Here is a 22461-nt window from a genome sequence, read left to right as displayed (position 1 = left end):
TAGAGGCAAACAAGGACACCACATGACATCTGATGTGTTTCCACCATTTGCACACGTGGAGTCTGTGCCTTTTATGTGCCTTTTAATGCTCGTTCTAATTCCTACTTGTGTGTTGTACGTGTGGTCCTCGAAGGGTGGGGTTGGGAGGCGCTTCCTAGGTTCGAGTTTCTCAGAACACAGGTCAGGGCTCTTGGCTGTTAAAAGGGCTCTGTCGTGTGCAGTGCGCTCTCAGTGAACTTGTGCTCTGCGGGGCTCACCACAAACTCCTTTGAACAGACAGAGCCCCCCAGACCTTCTCTGTGCTGATTGGAAACCGAGAATGGATGAGGCGCAACGGCTTAGCCATCTCCCGCGACGTCAGTGACTCGATGACAGACCACGAGAACAAGGGCCACACAGCCATCCTGGTGGCCATTGACGGTATCGCTGCGCTTGCGTCTTCCTTCTGCGCCTGCGGCAATGAAGTGCCTTAGAGGTGGCAGGCAAAAATAAACTCTGCCCTTTTTAAAAAAAAAACAAACAAACAGATCTTCCTCCCTATTGATTTTAGTTCTGCATTGGAAAAGAGGCCTTGCCTTCCTCTTCCCCTTCCCCTTCCCCTTCCTCTTCCTCTTCTTTCGGTCTGGGGCCCTTCCTGTGCCCTCCCCCCTTCCCCGCCCCAGCCCACTCGGCACAGGCACCGGCTCCTGGCCCCTAGAAGTCTCCCGGCCAGGCCGGCCGTGGGCGGGCCACAGAGCTCATGCTCCGGGAGCCTGACTGCAGCGTGCCTTCACGCAGCAAGATCCCGCAGCTTCCCTCCCGGCCTCCCAGACTGAGCGGAGGCTCAGTTCCCAGTTCTGTCTTGGGCTGTAGGTCTTAGAGAGATTACAGTCTTACTCTGTTGATAGTAGTTTCTGCTAGTGTTCGTAAAACTATTGCAAATAAGACATGATTTATGTTGCTGTCCTCTGACTGCTTCAGCCAGGCACGTCGTCTTTCCCGTTCCCTTCTTTTTCCCCTCCTCCCCCCGCCACGCCACCTCCTAAGCCCTCGTGAGCCCGTAGTGCCCTCGGCCCAGGGGCCCAGCGTCGGCCCCACGGAAGGGGTCGGGCCCCGGCGTCTCAGCCCCTCACTCTGCTCCCACCACGCCTGCTCAGCATCTAAAAGATTCGCTCGGGGGGGGAAATTCTATACAAGTGTGTTTTGTCATAAGAGAAAAAAAAAAGTTTATTTTCTCGCTGTTGGGACATTCATTGAGTTCTAAGTAGCATTTGGTGTATTTGCTGTATTTTAATAGCGAACATGTATTGAGTTAATGGGCCAGATACTCTGCACATAGAGGTGCCTTGCAGAACATGTGGGAAATTCTGAGAGCTAGAAAGAGGAAAACGGAGTCAGTTGTCACCCTACCCCTCAGAGAGCCACGGTTGACCGTGTGACAGTCCTTCCAGACTCCGGGTGCATCTGTCAATGTGTGTGGATTCTAAAAGCCAGAATCAAACCGCATCGCGTTCTGTGACTGGGTGTTTTGGGTTTTGCGTGTGGCGTGACAGGACGGAGGCCGTTCCCTGCATGCAGCGGGCCGGCCCCGCGGGCCCTCACCGCGCTGTCCCCGCAGGGCTGCTCTGCGGGATGATCGCCATCGCGGACGACGCCAAGCCAGAGGCCGCCCTGGCTGTGCACACGCTGAAGAGCATGGGTGTGGACGTGGCCCTCATCACCGGGGACAACCGCAAGACCGCCAGAGCCATCGCCACCCAGGTACGGCCGGGCCCTCCTCCCTCCTCCACGCAGCGGAGGTGTTGAGCTCGTAGGGCAGGTGGAGAAGAAAAGGAAGCAAAGGGTGCGTCAGCCCTCAGCTCTGCCCCGTGCAGCTCCCCTGGCTAGCTGCCCCCCTGCCCCCATCAACCCCCGCCCCGGGGCCACCGGGGCCACAGCGAGGTCACAGGGCTGCAGCCCGGAGCAGCAGTTCCATCTTTCTCCATTTCCCAGTCTTCCCAAAGGACGAACAAACAAACAAGCAAATCCCCCATGGCTTCAGGACTGGCGTAAACAAACAGCTCTGGAGCCCTTAGGTCGAAGGAATGGCTTGCCAGCTCATCGCCTCCCGGCTGTGTGTGCCAGACACACGGCGGACCGGGCAGCCCGGCCCAGCCTGCGGGGGGTTCCCGTGCACGTTCCCAGAAAGCGTAGGCACCCCGCCTCCCCCAAACGTGCGTCGCCATGCACGCTTTTGGGGACGGTTGCTCCTGGCGAGGGAAGCAGCAGTACCTGTCTCTGGGGCGCTCCTTGCTAACGATGGACTCGCTGAGCCACTCCCCTTTTGGTGAAAGCCCGTTCGCCCACTCAGCAAGCACTTGCGAAGCGCGGCCCACACGCGGGCAGACTTCAGAGGGATGTGAGGAGGGCGCCTGCCCTGAAGGGGCTCGCAGTCCCAGGAGGAGGGCAAACCAGTGACCAGTTACAAACGAGCGCTTGGTGCTTCAACAGAGGAGTGCACGTGGGAGCCGCTGGGCACAGGCCAGGTGCCTTCCCTGGGGAGGGGCCGCCCGAGTCAGGCATGGTCCGACGGGGAAGAGGGGCAGGCTGGGGAGCGCAAGCCGACCTTTGCAGGACAGAGCAGGCGAGAGGAGTTGCCGTTGGCTGGAGGGTGCAGGGAGCGCGCGGCGCAGGGTGCGCCCGCGGGGACCTGGAGGCGCTGGAGACAGTGGAGACCTAAGGGGGCCTGGGGAGCAGGCCAAGGAGCTGAGCTGTTGTCCTGAGGACACTGGGGTCCTTGGAGGACTTGGAGCAGGAGAGTAAATGACCAAAGGGTGGTTGTTTTGGACACACTGGGCGGCATATGGAGAAGGGAGTTGGAGGCAGGGGTGTGGGCAGGGAGGCCCGTGAGGGCCCCAAAGCACTGGCCTTGCCATGGGGTCAGGGGTGAACTGGTCCCGTGAGCTGGAGCCTGGAGGGCTTAGTGACTGGAGTCATTACCTGGACCTTGAGGGGCGGGGGCGGGATGACTCTCGGGTGCTCTACTGTTCCTGTCCTTTGCCAACGCTGGCTGTTGTCCTGTATTTATTTTTGGACTGCTGTCCCCCTGTCCTTTCAGGTTGGCATCAACAAAGTCTTCGCAGAGGTGCTGCCTTCCCACAAGGTGGCCAAGATCCAGGAGCTGCAGAAGGCAGGGAAGAAGGTGGCCATGGTGGGGGATGGGGTCAACGATGCCCCCGCCTTGGTCCAGGCCGACGTGGGCATCGCCATCGGGGCAGGCACGGACGTCGCCCTCGAGGCGGCCGACGTCGTTCTCATCCGAGTGAGCCCGCTCGCTGCGCTGCCCCTCCCCCGCGCGCGCTGAGGGCCGCAGGGCACAGCCCTGGACTCAGCGGGTGTCCCTCTCCTGCAGAACGACCTGCTCGACGTGGTGGCTGGCATTCGCCTCTCCAAGAGGACCGTCTGGCGGATTCGGCTCAACCTGGTGCTGGCGCTGATCTATAACCTGGTCGGGGTCCCCATCGCGGCAGGTAAGGGGGCTCCCAGTCCACTCCGTGCCTTGGACTCCAGCTCTCTGCCTGCGGTGCCCGCCGCACTTCGTGAGCAGCCCTCCTGGCCGGCTGGGCGGCCCGGGCAGTTTAGAAAGAGTTGATTTCATTATGTTCTCTGCTTGCCAAGTCTCTAAAGGTAAATGAGAAACTGCGGTGACCACGCAAACCTGCATTCACTCCGGTGCCCCCTGAAAAGCTGCCCAAGGCGCTTGACTGGTTGCTGTTTCTGAACCATTTGTTTTCTGACCCATTTGTTACACATATGGTTTGAAAAACAATCACAATGAACAGTGTGGGGCACTTGCTGCATGCGACGCGCCGTGGTTCAGGTGTTCGGACCTTGCCCTCAACATTCTTCTGCCCAAGGTTGTCGGTCTCACAGGAACGGTCATGGGCAGAGCTGGAATTTTTCCGCCTAACGGCTGCTCCCGTCCCCGTTGACTGTTGTGTTGCCAGCTAGGGAAGCGTTCCAGACACTTCCACAAGGAGGCGCTCCCGCAGGGGCTGAGGCCTGAAGTTTTTAAACGCGACACTCCCACGCCTGGTCCCCCTTTGCGCCAGCGTGGGTCGCGGAGCCTCACACGCGGTGGCGCGTCCGCCTGAGCCTCCTGCGCCCGGCCGGCCCTGACCAGAAGCCTGGCTCTCAGTGCCCTTGAGAAAGGCGCTCTGCAGCGCAGAGCGGAGACAAGCCGGGCACACAGTCCCCGCAGTGCCCCAGGGCCGCCATTCCCCCCACCCCCACCGGCGGCTGGCTCTGGTCCTTGCAAGCTCCTGCCCCCTGGGGTGTTCCTTTAAAATGGTGATGGCGCCTGTGGACGGCCCAGGAAGGTCCAGGCGGGTGGGAGACCCCAGCCCCTCGACAGCGCCCCCCCACTGCCCAGCCCTGAGACAGCCCGCCCGGGGGCGTTGGCGCGGGGCAGCAGGGCCCGGGCCCTTGCCGAGACCTCCGCGGTGGGCCCTCTCCCTGCGCTCCGCTCGGGCCGCAGGGTGAGGGTCGCGTCCCCCTCGGCAGGCGTCTTCATGCCCCTCGGCGTCGTGCTGCAGCCGTGGATGGGCTCGGCGGCCATGGCGGCGTCCTCCGTGTCTGTGGTTCTGTCGTCGCTGCAGCTCAAGTGGTGAGTCCCCACGCGGCGGGAGCGAGGCCATATTGGCGGGGCCCCTTCGCGCCGCGGGCTCGGAGCTGGTGTTGGCTGGCGGCAGGCGTGACAGGTCTGACCCATTCGCCTCAGGCGGGCACCAAAGGGACTGAGTGGAGCCGAGCGCGTATTTGTACGAAGATTTCTTAGCGCCAGGAGCACAGCATCTGTCACCAACCAGCCATCACGTGCTGGGCCCGTCTAGTTACTCCACTCAAGGGCTGCTTATGTAAATCCAGCCTCCCGCCGCCTACCCACAGGGGCCGCGTTCTGAGAAACGTGTCCTTGGGCAACTGCGGCCATTTGGGAGCGTCACAGAGGCCCTCACCAAACCTGGGTGGTCAGCTGGCTGCACGCCAGGCTCCGCAGCATCGCCCGGCGCTCCCAGGTTACCCGCCTGTACAGCAGCCACCGCACAGAGTGACACTGGAGTGACTCGGGCACCGGAGAGGGCGGCGCGGCCGGGAGAGGCAGCCACCGTGGAAGGCACGCACACAGTGCTTTACAGCACGTTTTTAACAAATAGAAAGTGTGCACTCTAAAAGAACAGTGGACAGTGTGTATATATGTAAATGGTTCACGTGGCCATCTGTTACCATGATAGCGTGTCACACACTGTGCGTCATTGTCGGCGCTGTACTTGTGTGCGGCTGGCCGCGCGGCAGGCTTGTTCACAGCAGCTGCAGCACACATGCGGGAGTCGCGCGTTGTGGTGCAACATCACAGGGGCTACGACATCTCTAGGTGACAGGGATTTTGCAGCTCCATCATAGTGTCGCGGGCCTCCGTCACAGATGTGGGTCCGTGGTGGACCGAAGCGCTGCTGTGTGGCTTGCGACTGTGTGTGTGCAGACGTGGGATCCCTGTGTGTTGACAGTTTCCCTTTCTTACAATGGACGCGTGGTTGCTGATGCTTTCATGTAATAAAAGGCCTCCCAGGTGCCGGGCACCTGGACAGGGAGTGTCCGTCTGTGTGTCTGTCTAAATGGGGCGATGTTCCCCTGGCCCCAGGGGCTTGATGCTGCACGTCATTGAAAGGCGGGTGAGGGGCCTTTATCGGGCTGTGAAAGCCTGTGTCCAGAGCAGCTCACATGCTCCTGGGTTCTCGCTTTGCAGGTATAAGAAGCCTGACCTGGAGAGGTACGAGGCCCAGGCCCGGGGCCGTGTGCGGCCCCTCACCGCGTCCCAGGTCAGCGTGCACGTGGGCATGGACGACCGGCGGTGGGATTCCCCCAGGGCCCCGCCCCACGACCAGGTCAGCTACGTCAGCCAGGTGTCTCTGTCCTCCCTGAAGTCCGACCAGCCGTCTCGGCACAGCCCCCCGGCCGAGGACGGCGGGGACAAGTGGTCCCTGCTCCTGAATGACAGGGACGAGGAGCAGTGCATCTGAAAGCCCCCAGGTGCGCCTGCCCAGGGGCCCCTCTCCGCACTGACCAGCAGCTCTGGCCCCGCGGGGCGGGCGAAGCCTTGGGCAAGCCTTTCACCCCCCGGACATGCTGGATCTTTCCTCTTGCCGCACGTGGCGTGGCCCAGATGGGGCTCCCGGGTAGGGCCACCTGCCTGGACCCCACGGCCCCGGCAAGGCCTTGCCGTGCCGTTGGTGTGGCCTCTGGAGGAGGGGACAGCCAGCCCTGCTGACAGACCTCTGCTTCGGCCTCAGGGATGACCGCTTGTGAAATGAGGAAACTCTCGCCTCGCCCGGACGCAGCGGAGCCTTGCCACAGAGCTCACGGGAAACCTCAGCGCTGTCCCCTTGGTTACAACGCCCGCGGGCATCGCGTACCTAAGACCGGCTTACCTCACATGCGCCCTTTACTCTCCACTGCTACAATCTGTTTCTTTTCTGTCCTTGACGCTGGGTGGCACCCTCACCATCTTTCAGGGCAGGACTGACGTCCTCGCGGTCGCGGCTGCAGTGCGGGCGCCAGCGCCCTGCCTGGGTCGGCTTGCTCCCAGCGCAGCCAGGGCCCCTGAGCCTCCACCCCAGGCCGGGGACAGCCCGAGCCTGCTGAGGGGCCGCCTCCCTGTGGGGGCCGGGCTTCTCGCCCCACAAGGGCTGCCCTGTGGGAGGGAAGGGCTCCGAGCCCGAGGCTTGAGAAATCCCGCCTCCTGTGGGGTCCCTGTGCTTCAGCCCCCAGAACCTGTGGGGGAGGCCTGTGCCTGCAGGAACCTCCTTCATGGCACCAGGAGCTTCGGTGACAGGGTCTGTCATGTGACTGTCACAGTCCAAGAGAGAAGCCATGTGAAGGGTGCCCCTGACATCATGCAATTCAGAGGCGTCACAGCCCCTCCACAAGCTGCTGCCGCTGCTGCACTCTGAGCTGGTGGTGCTTTAGTAAAGGGGTGGCCGCCGGCCTTGCAAAGGCCAAGTCCTTTTGTCACTTTTCAATGGCTCTTCGTGACTGCGTCACGTTGAAGGGATGGGAACATGGCTAATTTCAGACTTTGCAGTTGCTGACGTGGGAATAGAGTAGTAGAATCAGAATCTTAGAATCGTAAATGCTCTGCCTAGTCTAAATTCTAAGGGGAATCCCTTGTTGCACGCACAAAATCGTTTAATTTATTGTCAGTTATTTTCCAAGGCAATGTTGAACGCTTTTCACAAGTTACCGCTAATCCTCCCAACAAACCAGCCCAGCAAATACATGGTCCACCCTGAAGCAGGCTCCGGGGGCTGAGCATCCTGCCGGGACCACGCCGCCAGCACACGTGCCAGAGCTGGCGTCCAAGCCGAGGCCTGTGGGCTCTGCCGTCTTTCTGTACTGCTGCTGTGTCTTGAATGTTTCCCTTGATAAAAATAAACCGGAAAGGCCCTTGCTCCTGGAATAACAAGCCTGCCAGGCGATGTGTCCGTGGGAGGGACATGGAATGAAATTTGATCACAAGGCCACGTCTCCTTCCCTTGGATGATTTGTTCTTGTTTTTGCAAGTAATTGAGTTTTTGTTGGGTCTTATCCTCTAAAATCCAAGTGCAGGGTTTTGCTGTGTTTTTATTCTTTCCCATCTTCCTTTTCCTCCCCAGCCCCTTCCTGCCACGTGTCCCCATTTGTCTTTAGTCCTGGCTATGCTTGGGGACTGTCTCTTCTAACCAGGCTAATCATCTTCTGGAGACACCAGTTGCGTTGATTTTTCAAAAAGCTTTTAGGACCGTAAATATGTTTATGTAGACATGAAGATATTTATGTATTGTACAGAAAATAAACTTTTAGGTGTTCAAAGTATAAGAATTTGCAGGGAGGGGAGGAGAGTTAGATAAGAACAATTCGTACTTCAGAAACTTTATATGTGGTGTTAGAATAAAGTTTCTTTTTATTCATTAGAAAAACACGTGTTTCTGGCTGGCATTGTCTGAGTGGGGGGTGCAGCCGGGACCGGCAGCGCCGCCTTCGGGGAGACTCCCGCGGGGCTGGCTTTGCTCGCTGTGCCCTTCAAGGGGAGAAGGGCCGGGTCCTAACCACGGAGAGCCAGAGGGCCGCCCAAGCCCTCCCATTGTCCACCCAGCCCCGGGCGAGCCCTCGGAAGGTCAAGGGCCGCCCACGCCAGGGCATCTGTCCCCGGGGGCACAGCCCGGGTCACCCTGGAGATGCCCCCTCCAGTCAGAGGGGTTGTCTCCAAAACGCTGCTCTCAGACACACACGGGTTAACCCGCGTGGCTGTGTTCTGGCCCCCATGGCCCTAAAGAAGTCCGGGAGGTTGGGGGGGGCGGTAGAAGAGCTTGGACCCAGGGGCTCTGCTGGGGAGGCTCTGGGCATCTGTGGCGGGTGGGGCGGGGCGGGGGGGGGGGCAGACGCCTGAAGGGGCGGCCGCAGGGTCCTTATTACCCAAACCAGGAGACTGGAGGATGAAAGGCGGGGCCGTTGATGACGATGCCGGGACGCCAGGCCTACGCGGGGACAATCGCGGCAGGCGGGGATGTGGGGTTCCCGGCCTGCCAGGAGAAGTAGACGTGGGGTCTTCCCTGGCACAGACTTACTCTGGAACTCGGGCATCCTGGCAAGTTCCACAGGTGCCCTGGTGACAGGAGCCTTTACCAGAGTCCAGGGTTCCCCCCTGCCCTGGCTGGCGTAGCTCAGGGGGCTGAGCAGGAGCCTGCGAACCAAAGGGTCACGGGTTGGATTCCCACTCAGGGCACAGGCCTGGGTTGCGGGCCAGGTCCCCAGTAGGGGGCGCGCGCGAGGCAGCCACACATGGATGTTTCTCTCCCTCTCTCCTTCCTTTCCCCTCTCTCTAAAATAAAAGCTTAAAAAAAAAAAAAAGGCTCCCGCTCGCACCCTGGCACCAGCCCTTCTCCGTGGAATCACTGAGGGGATTGATGGTCTGGTGGCTCTGTTTGACCGCGTGCTGGAGTGGATCGCGGATCGGCGTGGCGCGTGGCACGCCCTGGGGCCTGCGGCACAGCTCGCCCCGTCCGGCTGCTCGCCAGGCTCGCCTGGCTCCTGGACGCCAGGGCGGGAGTTTCATGCTGTAAGCATGTTTCCTGGTGGAAAGGAGACGTCGATGCTGCCTTAGGAAGGGACTGGATTTCTTGGGAAGACAGACGCTTTCTAACACTTGAGCAAAATTCTTCGATATGATTCTGCGTGCAGCCGCATAAATCATAACATCTGTGCATTCTTGACAAGTTTTCCGTCTGTTAGGCCTTAGTGAAGAAGCAAGGGGATACAATAATTCTGGTATTTTTTAAAATGACAACTGGAAATTGGCATGTCAAAAAAAAAATCCCTAAGTTTTTCTACTAGTTTACTAAAGAACCAATATCAATAAAAGTGAGGCTTGTTTTAATAAAACACAGCATAGCAAAATCAAAGAGGTTAATTAGAAAAAGATTTGAATTTAGAGGGCCGTTTTTTGCTTTAAAAATTTCATGTCAGTATTTCCGTAAATTCCCTAATGCATATAAAAATCTTCTTGAGTTATTCTTTGCGTACAAATTTTCTTAACCGCATCAGTTGTTTAAAAAGGAGTAAGGAATGCGCGAAGCAACCGTTCGTGCGGGCTCTGGTTCCCTTTCTGCTTGCCCCATGGGTGGGACTGTGGGAACGCTGACTGCGTTCTGGAGAGTGTTGTGGAGCTGGTAGAAGTTAAATCACCACTTTCTGCAATTTTCACACTCCGCTTGGGCAGGGAAATGAGCACCATTGTGTGGGTTCGTTCTGGGGGGAGACGTCTACTTGTCTGCTACTTTCCCTTGTGTGAAGGCAGTGACAGGGGTCGAAATTAAAGGGCACATTAAATGATGCTGCGCGATCCCGAAGGCTCCGTCACTCTACTCCGGAAGACGAATGCAGACATAAGAGCGACGTCCGCCCGCCCACAGGGCCCCAGCTCCCTCACCAAATTGCAGCCTTTCGCGTGGCTGCAGCGGGCCCCGGGGATGGGGCGCCTGGTTCTCAGTAAGGACAGGCAACAGCCAACGTTCAAACACCGCGGGGGCTGCAGGAGGCTCTGGCGCTCTTGCTGAGCTGGTCCTCAGTGGCATCAAGAGCTACGTGTGTCACTGTCCCCTCTGCAGAGAGGGGAGGACCCCGCTGAGGGGGGCAAAGGCAGCTGTCCAGGGCCCAGAGCCGGCGGTGTTAAAGCCCGCTGGCCCCGGGCCGCAGGGGCCCCATCCGTTGTGCCCCCGGGCCCCCACCCGCCCTACGAAGCAGACACCAGGCGCTCGCGTTGGCAGAGGCAGCTGGGCCTCCCCGGCACCCCTGGGGGCCAGGCTTGGGGCCCGCGTGGCGTCCTGTGACAGGGCAGTGTGGTTTGTCTCATGGGCCACCAGGTGTCTCTCTGACCAAAACAACCTCCCCGTCTGCAGCCAGAGCCCGGATCCTCGCGATCATTTTGATGCATCTGGAAATTCAAATGGACCATCATTGTGGTGGAAATGCGGGTGGATGGGTCTGACGTGGGGCTGGAGTCCCGCCCTGGCCACGGCGCCGCGCTCTACGATGCGCTTACACGCGTGGCTGCAGCCCAGCTCTCAGAACCTCCAGTGTTCACTTCGCTGAGCACACACATTGCTAGGTTGGCACAACTGTGACAACTTATTATCACCCGCGGTCTGAGATTCATAGCATTTTCTGGCAGGTTTAGATTTTTTTTTTTAAGCTTGAACATCAACCAAAAAAGGTTTCTAAGGGCTCACAGTGCCTCTGGGTGGCTCCAAAGCTCCAAGTTCTGAGACTCCTGTGTTTGCTTGGGCTCAAGGCCCCCAGCCCACCCGCTGGGCAGACCTGAGTCCCCCCCCCCCCGCCCCCCGTGCCCAGTACAATGCTGGCGGCATGGGGCCACCACTGACCGGCTGCAGACCTCTCATTTCTCACCTGTTCACCGAGGAGCAGGGCCCTTTTTGCTGTGCTGAGATCCGAGGGTGGGGGAGGCAGCCCACAGGAAGCCCCCACCCACACAAGCGCGAGGCGACCGATGGATTCAGGCAACCTTGATGGGTGGTGGGCCTGCTGTCCAGTCTTCTTTAGGTCTTGACACAATTTCAAAAAAAAGTAACAAAGCATGACCTGAGGCCTCAGCGTTGGCATCTGGACGAAATGGGGGTGATCACGGTTTCCACGCCCCCAGGTTGTGGAGAGGATAGAACGAGGTCGGGGGTAAGCACCTCCCGAGTGTTCAGCAGGTGTCAGCTGCTGCTACTGCTGCCGCTGCAGCGGCGGCGGCGGTGGCGGTGGCCGTGGCCGTATTCTAGGTGGGAGGGTGGGGAGGGGGCAAACAAACTCACAGCCTTTCCATCCTGACTGGTAACAACCATCTTTGTGCGTTCTTTGTTTGGGCCGGAGGAAGCACCTACGTATGGGTCAGCTTCTAAGCCTTCACAGACTGTGCAGGTTGCTTTAAAAGGAACAGCCTTTGTCCAGTTGCTGTGCACTCCGGTTCTCGTGTTTCCAGTGGTCCTAGAGCCTGGCACTCCCCGGCAGCCTGCCCTGAGTCCCTGAGAGGACATCCCCGAGAGGACATCCCCGCCGAGCCTGCACGGTGGTGGAGAGGTTAACCGCTCCCAGCCTCAGAGATGGGCAGACCTCGGTCAAAACCTGGCCGTACCCCTCGAGGAGCGGCACCCTGCCGTCCTGAGCTTCCGAACCAGTATAGGAGGAGTGAACTCCCCTCCGCTGGCTTGCGAAGGCCACAAGGCACTGCGGGCGGGCGTGCCTAGCACCGTGCCCGGGGCACGTTAGCCACTTCCAGACGCGAGTTATCATTAACGGCCCCGACGTGATGTCCCTCCCGTGGGGAACATGTGCTGAAGACTCCCAGTGGGACCCGGATTGTCTGGCAGTGGGATACTGTCTCCTAGAAAATTTGATTGATTGTTTGAAAGATGCTGGTGACCAGTGGGAGTTAGGAAAATGGGCACAAAGGTTGCTAGTGGGCAAGGGTCCCTCCGCCCCTCCGTGACAACACATTGTGGTGATTTTACTTGTCGTCTTTGGAGCACGTGTGGCAATAACTTTTTTCCTGAGGCTTCAGATGTTTGCCCCGTGGGTACGTTTTCCAGGGGAAAGTCCCAGCCGCCGGGCACAGCCTGTGTTTCCTGGCTGTCTGTCCAGGTGCTCCGGGGGAGGCCCCCGCGCGGCAGAGGACAGGCATGGAGCGGCTGCGGACCCGGGCTGGCCTCCCTCCGCTTCTGGCACCTGGGCTTTGGGCGTCCACGCCTGGGTGCAGCCTGGCCCGGATTCAGGCTGTTTTCAGTGGCCCCGCAATGCAGCTGAAAACCCAGCGAGGGAGAGACGCAGGCGAGCGCACACAGGACAGCTCGCCGACCACACGCGGTCGCCAGCGTGGAGAGCAGGCAGACAATACAATTACAGCCATTCCCAGAGATTCCTGCTGTTGAATTGCCCCTTTAGGAGGCACCACTCTCGTTTCTTGGCTGTCGTAAACAATGCGGTGGCTAGCAGAGAGAGGGACGCTATGCACCTTTGGTGCCAAAGCGATTAGAAGAAGTGGGGAAAAAGACCTCATCGTAAATTTCAAAACACCACAGGTAAAAGCAAACTGCGTCCCTTAGCTCCTTGGTTGTTTCAGATTTTATGTGTCTTATTAGAAATATTTTGCGGGGGTTGGAATGATGCGTCTTGCCTGCCAGAGATGGCCAGCAGCCAACAGAAGCTGGGAGAGGGTCCTGGGATGCACTGGTCCCCAGGGCCTTCAGCACCCGACCCGACAGCACCCCAATTTCAGACACCTGGTCTCCAGAGCGGTGAGACAGTCGATTTCTGTTGCTTAAAGCCGCCATGTTTGTGGTGATTTGTTAGAGCTGCCCTAGGAAACGCAGAGCCATCCTCTGGTGAGCGATGCGGATGCTGCTGGCACCTGGGACTACCTGTCTGACCCCTGAGCTAAGCCCATTCACGTTCTCACGCTGCCTCCACAGCTATGAACAACAATGAGTTAACGCAGGACCTGTTCTTCTGGGTCTGAGTTCAATGGTAAGCCATGTCACAAGTTCCAAAGATGACACGCAAGCACAGTCACCCTTGGAGGACCAGAGAACTCTCTTCGGCATCTCCAGGCACCCACTACCTCTCAGGGAATGTATAGGGATGTCAAGAAGGTTCTAGCAAAATCCAGGTTAACTACAGCAGGGAGTTTTGGTGTGTCATTGGTCTGTGACCCATAGTGAATCTTTACCAGATGAATATTTTTTTTCTTACTTGGCACTTGCATCTCTTACACTATACCGAGTGTAACTTTGTCCCCTAGAAGCGGGCCCAGGCTACTGAGAGGGGATTCGGGCCCGTGCACAGACGGTGGCAAGTTAGCAAGAGCTTTGTGAGGTCGCTTCAGGTGCTGCCTCTTTGATACCTGATCTTCCCTTCTCCTGTGTATCCAGCAAACAGGAGCTGGGGGCTGTGATTTGGCTACACCTCCGCATGCAGGGAGGCTGTTCCGGGGCTGCAGAGAAAGGACACAGGTCCCCTGAACTGTTCTTCCCCATCTTAACCACTCAGGAGAAGCTCCCCATTTCATACCAAGCTCCTAACACTCACCAGCCAGGAGCTTCTTCAGTCCAGATGCCCACGACTTCTGCAGCTGCGGAGACAGCGGTGCCACCTGTGTGCCCACGCTCTTAACCACGAGTGGCAGGCTGGAGACAGAATGGGGGCCTTTGGCTTCTCTCCCAGGGCTCTTTCTACTACATTTAAGCGGTTTCCAGAATTTAGTTTGCATCAGAATGGTCCAGAAAACATCTTAAAAACGCAGGCGTTGCTTCTTAGTCCCAGAGACTCAGATTCTGTAGGCAGAACCCAGGGACCGCCTTTGCCACAAGCACGTTTGGTGTGTCTGATGCATGAAGCCCACAGCCTGCACGTGTGGCCGGCATTCCCCCGGGAGCTCCATGTCCCGGACCCACCCACTGTGTTTCTGAAGTGCTGTCGCTCCCCTCCTGGCAGGTTCAGGTAAGAGCTTCAGCGGGAGGGGGTGTTCCTGTTTTGGGGGAAGGTGACCGTTCCTCAGCGTGAATTTCATGGTGAGGCATGAGTTACAGCAACAGACACTCCGCCTGGCACCTGCATCTGCCAGTGTCTGCATTATGGTTGTGAACCTGGGGCCCAGCTGAGTGAGCAGGACCCTGAGTCAGGACGGGAGACCCACCCCGCTGCCAGGAGATCGAGGCAGAGGAGCCCAGCTGTCCCCAGAAGGCTGCCTGGGTCTGGAGTCACGGAACACCCAGGAAACCTTGCAGGAGCTCAGTGGCGCTGCCGAGGCTGGGGAGAGACCTGCCTCTGTTTGTGCTAAGAGCAGTGATGATCACCCAGAGGTGAGAAGCTGCGCGCCCACGCAGCATGCTCCCGCCGCCAGCCTCCACCTGCTTTACATCTTTTGCTCTCAACATCAACAACCTCCCATCTGCTTTTGTTTGGGGCGGAATTCCTGGGGATGCTGCATCTGCAGCTCCGCTGCACTGGAGTTCCTGCCATGCTGCGTGCCATCCATTGGACGGGTCTCCTTGAGGGAGGACCCCCCCCGCCCCGTCCCCCTGGAAATGGGATTCTCAGCACCAGCTTCTTGTTCCCACAGCTGCTGTCTTTGCCCAGAGCCCTCTGGAAGCCGAGCAGGCAAGGCCGGGTGTGTGTGGCAAAGGAAGACTCGGGGGGGCTTGCGCAGAACTCCTGCTTCCCCAGAATGACACCCAGGCACAGGGGCCTGCCACCTCCTGTGACTGGGAGCATTTACTCCACACACCTAGGGGGACCCTGTCCTTTCTCCTCTCCCCAGCGTTCCTCCATTCCCCCAAACCACCGTGTGGCTTTAAGGTTGATCCAGCCCTGACGCCATTATTGGCTGGGCTACCCTGAAGGTTCCATGACCCAGGGCTATATCAGAAAATAAATGGGACCAAGAGGCCGACTAGGTGAGTTCTAGTCCTGGCCCTTCCATGGGCTGCTTGCCTGGCCGTATGCAAGCACTTTGCTTCACTAGTGCTCTGTTTTCTCATCCGTACAATGGGTTTATGTGCCTGCCCTGTCGACCCACAGAGCTGTGGTGAAGGTTACGTGAGTTGGCGAAGATGAAAGTGCTTGTCGAGTGTAAGGGCTGTGCATAGGCGAGGCCAGTCGATGTGGTAATAACCACGAGGGCCAGGCCTAAGAAGGAGCAAAATGGGAGACGTTGGCCCTGACATTTCTAACGTCACAAACGTGGGGAAGGCGCGCTGATTTCCATCCCCATGCTCATAAAGACCACCTAATAAAGTTGGGCATTAGTTGACCTCACTCATGTACATTCATTTCATGTATTGCCTTCATTTCAATTTTAAATGAATGGAAGGAGGAAAACGCAAAGGCAGGCATTGATAACGCAGAAATGCAAGTACTGTGCGACTTGTGTGAAGACTCCCAGGCGATCCTTCTGTGCTGCCCGCTCTGACTCCTCCCTCAGGGAAGGGAAGTGCTTTTGAGGGTGCGCCCAAGAGCCTCAGCCCCACCCATGCCCCTTTCTCCTGCTGCAGAGGATGGGCGGTTGAGGGAGTGAGGTGGAAACAGGGCACCACGGGCAGGCGGCCGATGAGAGGACTGGGCCTGTGTGTTCTAAATGGCCTTCCACGTGAGGATGAGGCATCAAAGACGTGTTCACTGCGTGGTGGGCTTTTCTAGAAAGCTCTCAACTCCTGGCCTCCAGGACTGCATGGAGTGGAGGACACCTGAGTGCCCCACAAAGTGACAGAGGCACAGATGTCTCAGCCCCTGCGTCCCTGTGTGTTTCCAGCTGGCATTGTCTGAGCCTCTCTTTTCCCAGGTCCCCCGAATTCTGACTTTGAAGGAGGCGTGTACTCTCTGTCACCGACACCCACGCATGCCAGGCTCTCGGCGGGCTCCCGGGACCAAGCTCTGCAGCCAGCAATACAGCTTGGAGGACAGGACCCCAGCCTTCAAGAATCACACAACCTGGAAAATGGGGACCTGGCCTTTCTTGAAGGAGTCGGTTTTCCAATTCGCTCTTCAGGACTTTATTAGATCTTTCGGACCAAGGAGACCAAAAAGTGCCAATTTTCCCCAGCCCACGGAGTCACCCCAGACTCGAATCCCAGCCCAGCAGAGTCTGGACCCCATGAAGCCTCGTCTCCTGTGCTCATGCCCGGCTCCGGGAGAAGCCGGGCGGCCGCAGCCCCCCAGGCACATTGCGGTTCCCATTCTCGGGCATCTGCACCTCAGCAACATGGCCGCCGCCTTCCACCCAGAACACCTTCTCCTCGTCCCAGAGGGCGTGCTGTTCCTCCCAGAGGGACTTCTTCTCTTCCCACAGGGCCTTCTCCTCTTCCAGGAGGGCTCGCTCCTCTGCCCACAGGGCCTTTTCTTCCTCCCACAGAGCCCTGTCCTCCTCAAGAAGGTTCTGATCTCTCCCCCACAAGGCCTTGCCCTTCTTCCAGAATAGACGGTACTTTTTCCAAAAGGCTTCCTCCTCCTCCCGGAAAGACTTTTCCATTTCCCAGAAGGCTCTTTCCTCTTCCCAGAAGGTGTTCTCCTCTTCCCAGAAAGGTCTCTCCTCTTCCCAAAAGTCCAGGGCCTGGCCCTGGAAAGCACGGATCTTGTCTCGGAAATGCCACATCTCTGCCCTGAAGTCTTCGATTTTCCCACGGAAAATTTTTATCTCTTCACGAAAAGCCTTTTCCTCCTGCAGCTGGTGGGTTAGCTTCTTCTGGCGAATGTTGAGCAAGGAGCCCACCACCGACTGGAAGTAAGCAAGTCCCATCCATTTACACACCTTGAAGAGAAACATCTTCTTGCTCAGCCAGGATAGTACGTTGGCCATGATGGACCACAGGGCTGCTGGCCAAGTCCAGGTCGGCTGGTCGGACCCTGCGGGGGCACCAGAGAGAACACGCTCATGAGTATCGCAGCGCAGAGGACCAGCCCTTGGGTCGGTACCATTTGGTTTGGGAAACTTTAACCGACCATTTCTTTCTTTGTCCCCTTGGTGGTGTTTGAGGAACAAGCTTTGGTAGAAAATCATGCTTGGTTGTCATGGCTTTGATGGTGTTGTCAATATATTCAAGCTCCAGATGTCTAACAACATAGAATCTCAGTAAACAAGGAAATTGCTTCTCAACAAGAAAGGAGAGGGAAGGGGAGGGAAAGGGAGATCTCCAAATATTGCCATATATTTGAGAGATCAGATAGAGAACTACCCACAAAAATCTGGTAAGTACAAAAGGGGGTCAACGGGTGAAAAAAGGGCTAGGCACGGGAAAACAGTTCCGGTGCAGGGGGACAAAGGGCGCTCACACGTGGTCAGGGCGTTGGTCTCCTTTCTGCGCTTTCTGGAAGTAGCTGCCAGGGTCTGGCCAAGCAGCACACTGTGGAGCAATATGAGTCCCTTCAGATTAGCAGGATTCCCCCTTTTTCTGTTTTCTGACGTGGGAGCAGGGAGTGGGGGAGAAGGAAGGACACACAGCCAGTGTGTGTGGGGCGGGGGAGTGAAGAGAGGGTTTCTGCACTGTGGGCAGCTGGTGGCATTGCCATCCACCCAGTCACACAAGCCAGAACCTGGCGCTCCTCCTTGACAGCTTCCTCTCCCTCGCCGGACTGTGAGTCCCTCATCCAGCCCTGCCAGTGAAGATCCTTAATGACTCTCGAACCCACAGCCCCTGCCCCATTTCCTTGACCACGGTCAGTTCAGGCCAGGGCGCCGGAAGCAGCCTGACTGGTCCCTGGTACTGGGTTCCCCCTCCCGTCTCCCCTGACGCTGTCACCTTGGGGTGCTTCTGAGCACCGTCCCAGCACCCCAGAGGTGCTCGCAACTGTTCAAAACCCCACAGCCCAATGTCAGATCCAAATGCCGGAGGAGGCTCTCTGCAACCAGACTCCCGCTTGTCTCTCTCTCTTCCTACCTGGTCTCCACTGCAGTCCAAATCTAAGCCTCAGTACCAATGAGCTACCACATCCAGCTCTCCGGACGCGATCACCGTGTCCCGTCTCCACACCAGGGCACGTGCCACGTCCTCTGTCAGGATTACCTTTCCCCCACACTATGGGCTTGAGTGCCTGCTTTTCCATTCCCTCGGAAATCTGCCTCCAAAGTTCATCCCCGCCTCCTCGCTGCTACCTGTCTCTGCACTGTCCCATTGTTTACTGGTCAGGTTTGATTGAAATTAGGGTAAGCGAGCCACGCTGCCGGTCCTGTAACCTGACATTTAACATAAAGCTGTGCGTATAGAAGGGAATGTTGCAAACGTGGGTTGAATTGAACTGAGTTTCATTGAGGTTGGGAGCTCAGATTTTCTGTTGTATTATGGTTATTTGTCTTATTCTTACTATTTGCGTAACTATTAGTATCTTGGGGGCAAGGGGGATTCCTCATTCTTTGAGTCCTACATTGCTTTCTTTCTGCTGCGAGAACACCCAGCTGGCCCTAAACAAGGGTTTGTTGAGTCAGATTGGGCAACTCCATGAACAAATCCTCAGGGTCAACTCGGGTTGCCTGATAGCTTTTGATAACAATAACCTTTCTAATTGTAATATCAGTAATAACATCACTACCTGCTCACTTTTTTATGTAAGGCAATTAACCTACATTACCCATTTAATTCTTTCAGCCACACTGTGAGATAGATAGTCCGTTGATTAATCCCATTTTGTCACTAAGAAAACCGAAGCTTCAATAAGTGTAAAGCCTGTTCAAACAGATCACTTTAAAGCCTGTTCAAACAGTTGCGTAAGACCGCCGAAAGGTCACGCTAAGGACAGTTAAGAACTGCCCCTATACACCAGGGCAGGCTGACATTTCAGACACCTCCTCTGACCTGGACATCTGGAACTTCGCAAGCAGGAACGTTGTTCCCGCTGCCACTTGGTGCTGTTCTCGCTGGGTAGCTCTGCCTGACCCCGCTTCACTTCCCCTCGCCACCCACGACTCGCCTAAGAATGACCTCCTCCAGACAGCCTCTCCGGCCTCAAGTTCAGGCTGAGTGGAGGCCCCCCCGCCCCACTAGGCACGTTGGGTCTGCCTGCTCTACCTCTAGCATCTGGCATGATGTCTGGTGCGTAACAAATGTTCAGTAAATGCCAGCTGAACAAGTGGCAGTCTCTTGCGTCAGAATGTCAGGAAAAAAAAAAATTAATCTCTTAAGTTTCTGTCCTTACCACTGAAATTATCTTTGAGAAAGATAAACGTAAGTTCAATATCAAATATGTAGTTGTGTATTTAGATATAAAGTACAATACAAAATGGTAAATGAGCATCTACATTGATCTAAAAATCACGAATCAAAGAAACAGGCTTAATCTCCAGTATCCTACTTAAAGACTAGGAACTTACTTTAGGAAAAGTATTATACATTATGCTATACTCGGACCCAATAGTCAACCCAAAGCCAACAGTCACTTACCGCTTAGCTGTTTGCCAAGGGGGCAAGTCCGGCAGCCCTCAGAGAGTGGGCAGCCATTGTTGTGTCGTATCCTTAGTGATGCCGTTTTCACAGATGCCCCAGCACTGTTTGCGAGGGTCCCTCTGTCCCCTGTCAGTCCTTAGCTCACAGGGAGGGGTGGACCCGGATGGAGCCCCGAGTAAGAGACTTGAAGCAGTGGATAGAGAGCAAGAAGGGTCTGGAAGATTCCTTCCTTGTCCTCCCTGACCTCAACAGCTAGTGATTGTTATCTCACATTCTACCCGGGTGGTGTCTGGGAGCGGGCTGCTGGGAAATCATGTTTTGGGGTGGGGGGGGAAGCACGTGTGACGAATCACTTGCTGCTGCCCATGTTCTCTCTTTGTCTGACAATTACGTGCCTAGATGTGGCTCTTTTTGCCTTTGTATCACTTACAGTTGGCTGAGCTTCCTGGATATTCAGAATCAAGGCAGTTTTTCCTCAAATTTGAGACATTTTGGTGTCTCAAAAAGTCTTTAAATACACTTTCTTTTCCTCCTCTCTTTGTAGGGCACCTCTAATATAATGTTAGTAACTTGATAATTTACCACATGTCCCTGTGGTTTTGTTCACTTGTCTTCATTCTTTCTTCATGCTGTTGCTTCAACTGGATAATTTCAGTGGACTTGTTTTTAAGTTCATCGGTTCTTTCTTCTGCCAGTTCCAATCTTCTGTTGATTCCCACAATTTTTCATTTTCAACTCAAGAATTTCTATTTGGTTCTTTTATATATATACAAATTTCTATGTCTTTATTGATACCCACCCATCTGGTAAGACATAGTTCTCATACTTTAATTCTTTAGGTTTCTTTTAGTTCCTTGACCATATTTGTAATAGCTGATTTAAAATCTAGATCTAGTAAGCCCAACATCTGGAATCCTTCAGGGATAGTTTCTAACCAGAAAGAGAATAACTCAGAATAATAGTTTCTATTGATTGCTATTTCCCCGTTTATGGGCCATTAGTCCTTTTCTTTCTCTTCAGCATGTCTCATAAGTTTTTATTGAAATTGGACACTAAAATAAAACAATTTTAAATAACACAGTCTTAAATAATTCAGTTACATTACAAATACTATAATATGGCAATCCTGGAAACAGAGCCCTTCTCTTCAGGTTTGTTGTTTGTTTTCATTGTTGTTGTTGCTATTTATCTGTTTAGTGACTTTCCTGGATTACTTCTGAAAAGCCTATATTTTCTGTCATGTGTAGCCACGGAAGTCTGTTTGATTAGCTTCGTGGTCAGCTAGTGGTTGAACGAAGAGATTTCCTTCAATGGACAGATCTCCCTTCCTTTGCTGAGAGGCTGGGTGCGTGTGTGTGTGTGTGTGTGTGTGTGTTAGGTGTGCTTTCAAGGCTCAGACAGGTGCTTTACAAGGCTGCCTTAGCCTTCACTTCCTGCCTGCGCGGGGACCCAGGGTCAGCCCAAGGTGAACACTCACAGCCTTTTTGGATCTTTGTTGGGCACATGCACAGTCATTCCCAGAAATATGTTAGAATTTTTTAAAGCTGGTGTCTTATTTTGCAGTTTTCCCTTCTAAGTTATTGATCAGCCTCTTATTAGCTCCAGCTGATAACACTGCCTCTGGAAACTGTGATATTAAACAAGTACCACTATTTAAAAGTAAATAAATAAACGCCCTGAGGATAGGGCTACTCGCACAAAGCCTTGAGTTAGGTCAAATGGAGACAAGCTCTGTAGATGGAGCTTGTCAGTGAACTGCCAGACAAGTCCTATCGTAATGATGCTTTGGAAATGAGCATATTTTGGGCTCCAAAGCCATCCGGCCCCTTCACTTAGCCATTTGAGAAGTCCCAATCATTGTTCTTTAACCATTCTCCTTCTCTAATATATGCACTTGAGGCTATCAGTTTCCTTATAAATAGGCTTACTTGCATCTCACATGTTTTAATACGTCACATTTTAATTATCATTCAATTAAACGATTTTCTGATACTCATTGTAATTTTCCCTTGACCCACCGGCTATTTGTGCATATGTTGCTTGACTTCCAAAGACGTGGGGATTTTCCAATTACCTTCCTGTCACTGACTCTGGCTCACACCCACCATGCTCTATGCTGGCACAAAAAGGGCCCCTGTGCGTCTCGGGCGGGCGCCCGGCCCGCTTCAGCTCGCTCAGGGCGGGGCGTGGCCACACGTCGCAAGGAAGAGTCAAGTCGCCTCGCATGCATGCTCTCCTCCCACAGGTCCCCCAACCTGGGGTCACCTTGGATTCAGGGCTGGAGGCCGGCAGGGCCCGGAGTAGTGTGAGGCAGGAGAGGCACCGGGGCACACGGGGTAAGGAGGTGTCTCCCTCAGGGCCACACAAGGGCAGGGCCAGCCTTAAAAAGGGGCGCTTCCTCACCTTTTGTACAACTGGCACCGCTCTGCCCCCTCCCTGGTACCCCAGCCTTTCCCATTAAAACCCCACCACGAAACCCAGCACGTCGGGGTTGGAGGGAGCCTGCAATGTAACAAGACTCCTGCCGCTCAGAGTGTGACCCACTGTGACTGCGCAGGTCTACAATGCAGCCTCTGGGGCCCGAGTCCAGGCCTACAGATCTAGATCATTTGGGAGTGAGGCAGGAACCTGTGTTTTAATAAAGAGCCTTGAGCCCTGGCGGGTGTGGTTCGAGGGACTGAGTGCCGGCCTGCAAACCAAAGGGTCGCCGGTTTGATTCCCAGTCAGGGCACAGGCCTGGGTTGTGGACCAGGTCCCCAGTAGGGGGCGTGCGAGAGACAACCACATGCTGATGTTTCTCTTCTCTTTCTCCCTCCCTTCCCCTCTGACTAATAATAAATAAATAAAATCTTTTCAAAAATAAATCAGTAAAATCTTTAAAAATTAAAAAATAAAGAGCCTCCGGCACTTCTTAGAAACTAACAGCCGAGAACTTCTGCTGCTCAATGCTGAGCACAGCCTGCCAGGTAACCTGCTTCAGATC

The 22461-nt window shown here is 55.7% G+C and overlaps 2 protein-coding genes across 4 annotated transcripts in view; one reads left to right on the top strand and one right to left on the bottom strand.

Moving 5' to 3' along the window:
* The window catches only part of ATP7B (ATPase copper transporting beta), a 54316-nt gene extending 46425 nt beyond the window's left edge, over window positions 1–7891 (top strand). The window contains exons 17-23 of one of the 3 annotated variants that reach the window (XM_054586500.1): window positions 277–420; window positions 1598–1740; window positions 3077–3280; window positions 3371–3488; window positions 4522–4624; window positions 5762–6045; window positions 6306–7891. In XM_054586500.1, coding sequence (XP_054442475.1) covers window positions 277–420; window positions 1598–1740; window positions 3077–3280; window positions 3371–3488; window positions 4522–4624; window positions 5762–6035 — 986 coding nt within the window. In that variant the 3' untranslated portion in view covers window positions 6036–6045; window positions 6306–7891. Of the gene's footprint in view, window positions 1–276; window positions 421–1597; window positions 1741–3076; window positions 3281–3370; window positions 3489–4521; window positions 4625–5761 lie in introns of all 3 variants that reach the window. The other 2 variants (XM_054586499.1, XM_054586502.1) reach the window with 2 other exon arrangements.
* An 8328-nt stretch (window positions 7892–16219) lies between these two features.
* CCDC70 (coiled-coil domain containing 70) lies at window positions 16220–18049 on the bottom strand. The gene is made up of 2 exons (XM_054586645.1): window positions 17979–18049; window positions 16220–16947 (listed from the first exon to the last, which is right to left on the bottom strand). Exon 2 carries the CDS (start codon window positions 16898–16900, stop codon window positions 16220–16222), a length of 681 nt encoding a protein of 226 aa, XP_054442620.1. The 5' UTR covers window positions 16901–16947; window positions 17979–18049.
* Between the last annotated feature and the right edge of the window lie 4412 nt (window positions 18050–22461).

This window comes from Pteronotus mesoamericanus, unplaced genomic scaffold (genome assembly GCF_021234165.1).
Source record: "Pteronotus mesoamericanus isolate MK-2021 breed Mesoamerican mustached bat unplaced genomic scaffold, CSHL_Meso_final contig_94, whole genome shotgun sequence".
Classification (NCBI taxonomy): Eukaryota; Metazoa; Chordata; class Mammalia; order Chiroptera; family Mormoopidae; genus Pteronotus; species Pteronotus mesoamericanus.
Note: the sequence above shows the minus strand (reverse complement) of the source record. Positions and strands in the feature narration are given on the sequence as shown.

Excerpts from the sequence above, each read along its gene's own strand:
- CCDC70 (XM_054586645.1), bottom strand. The coding sequence starts at position 16,900 with ATGGCCAACGTACTATCCTGGCTGAGCAAGAAGATGTTTCTCTTCAAG.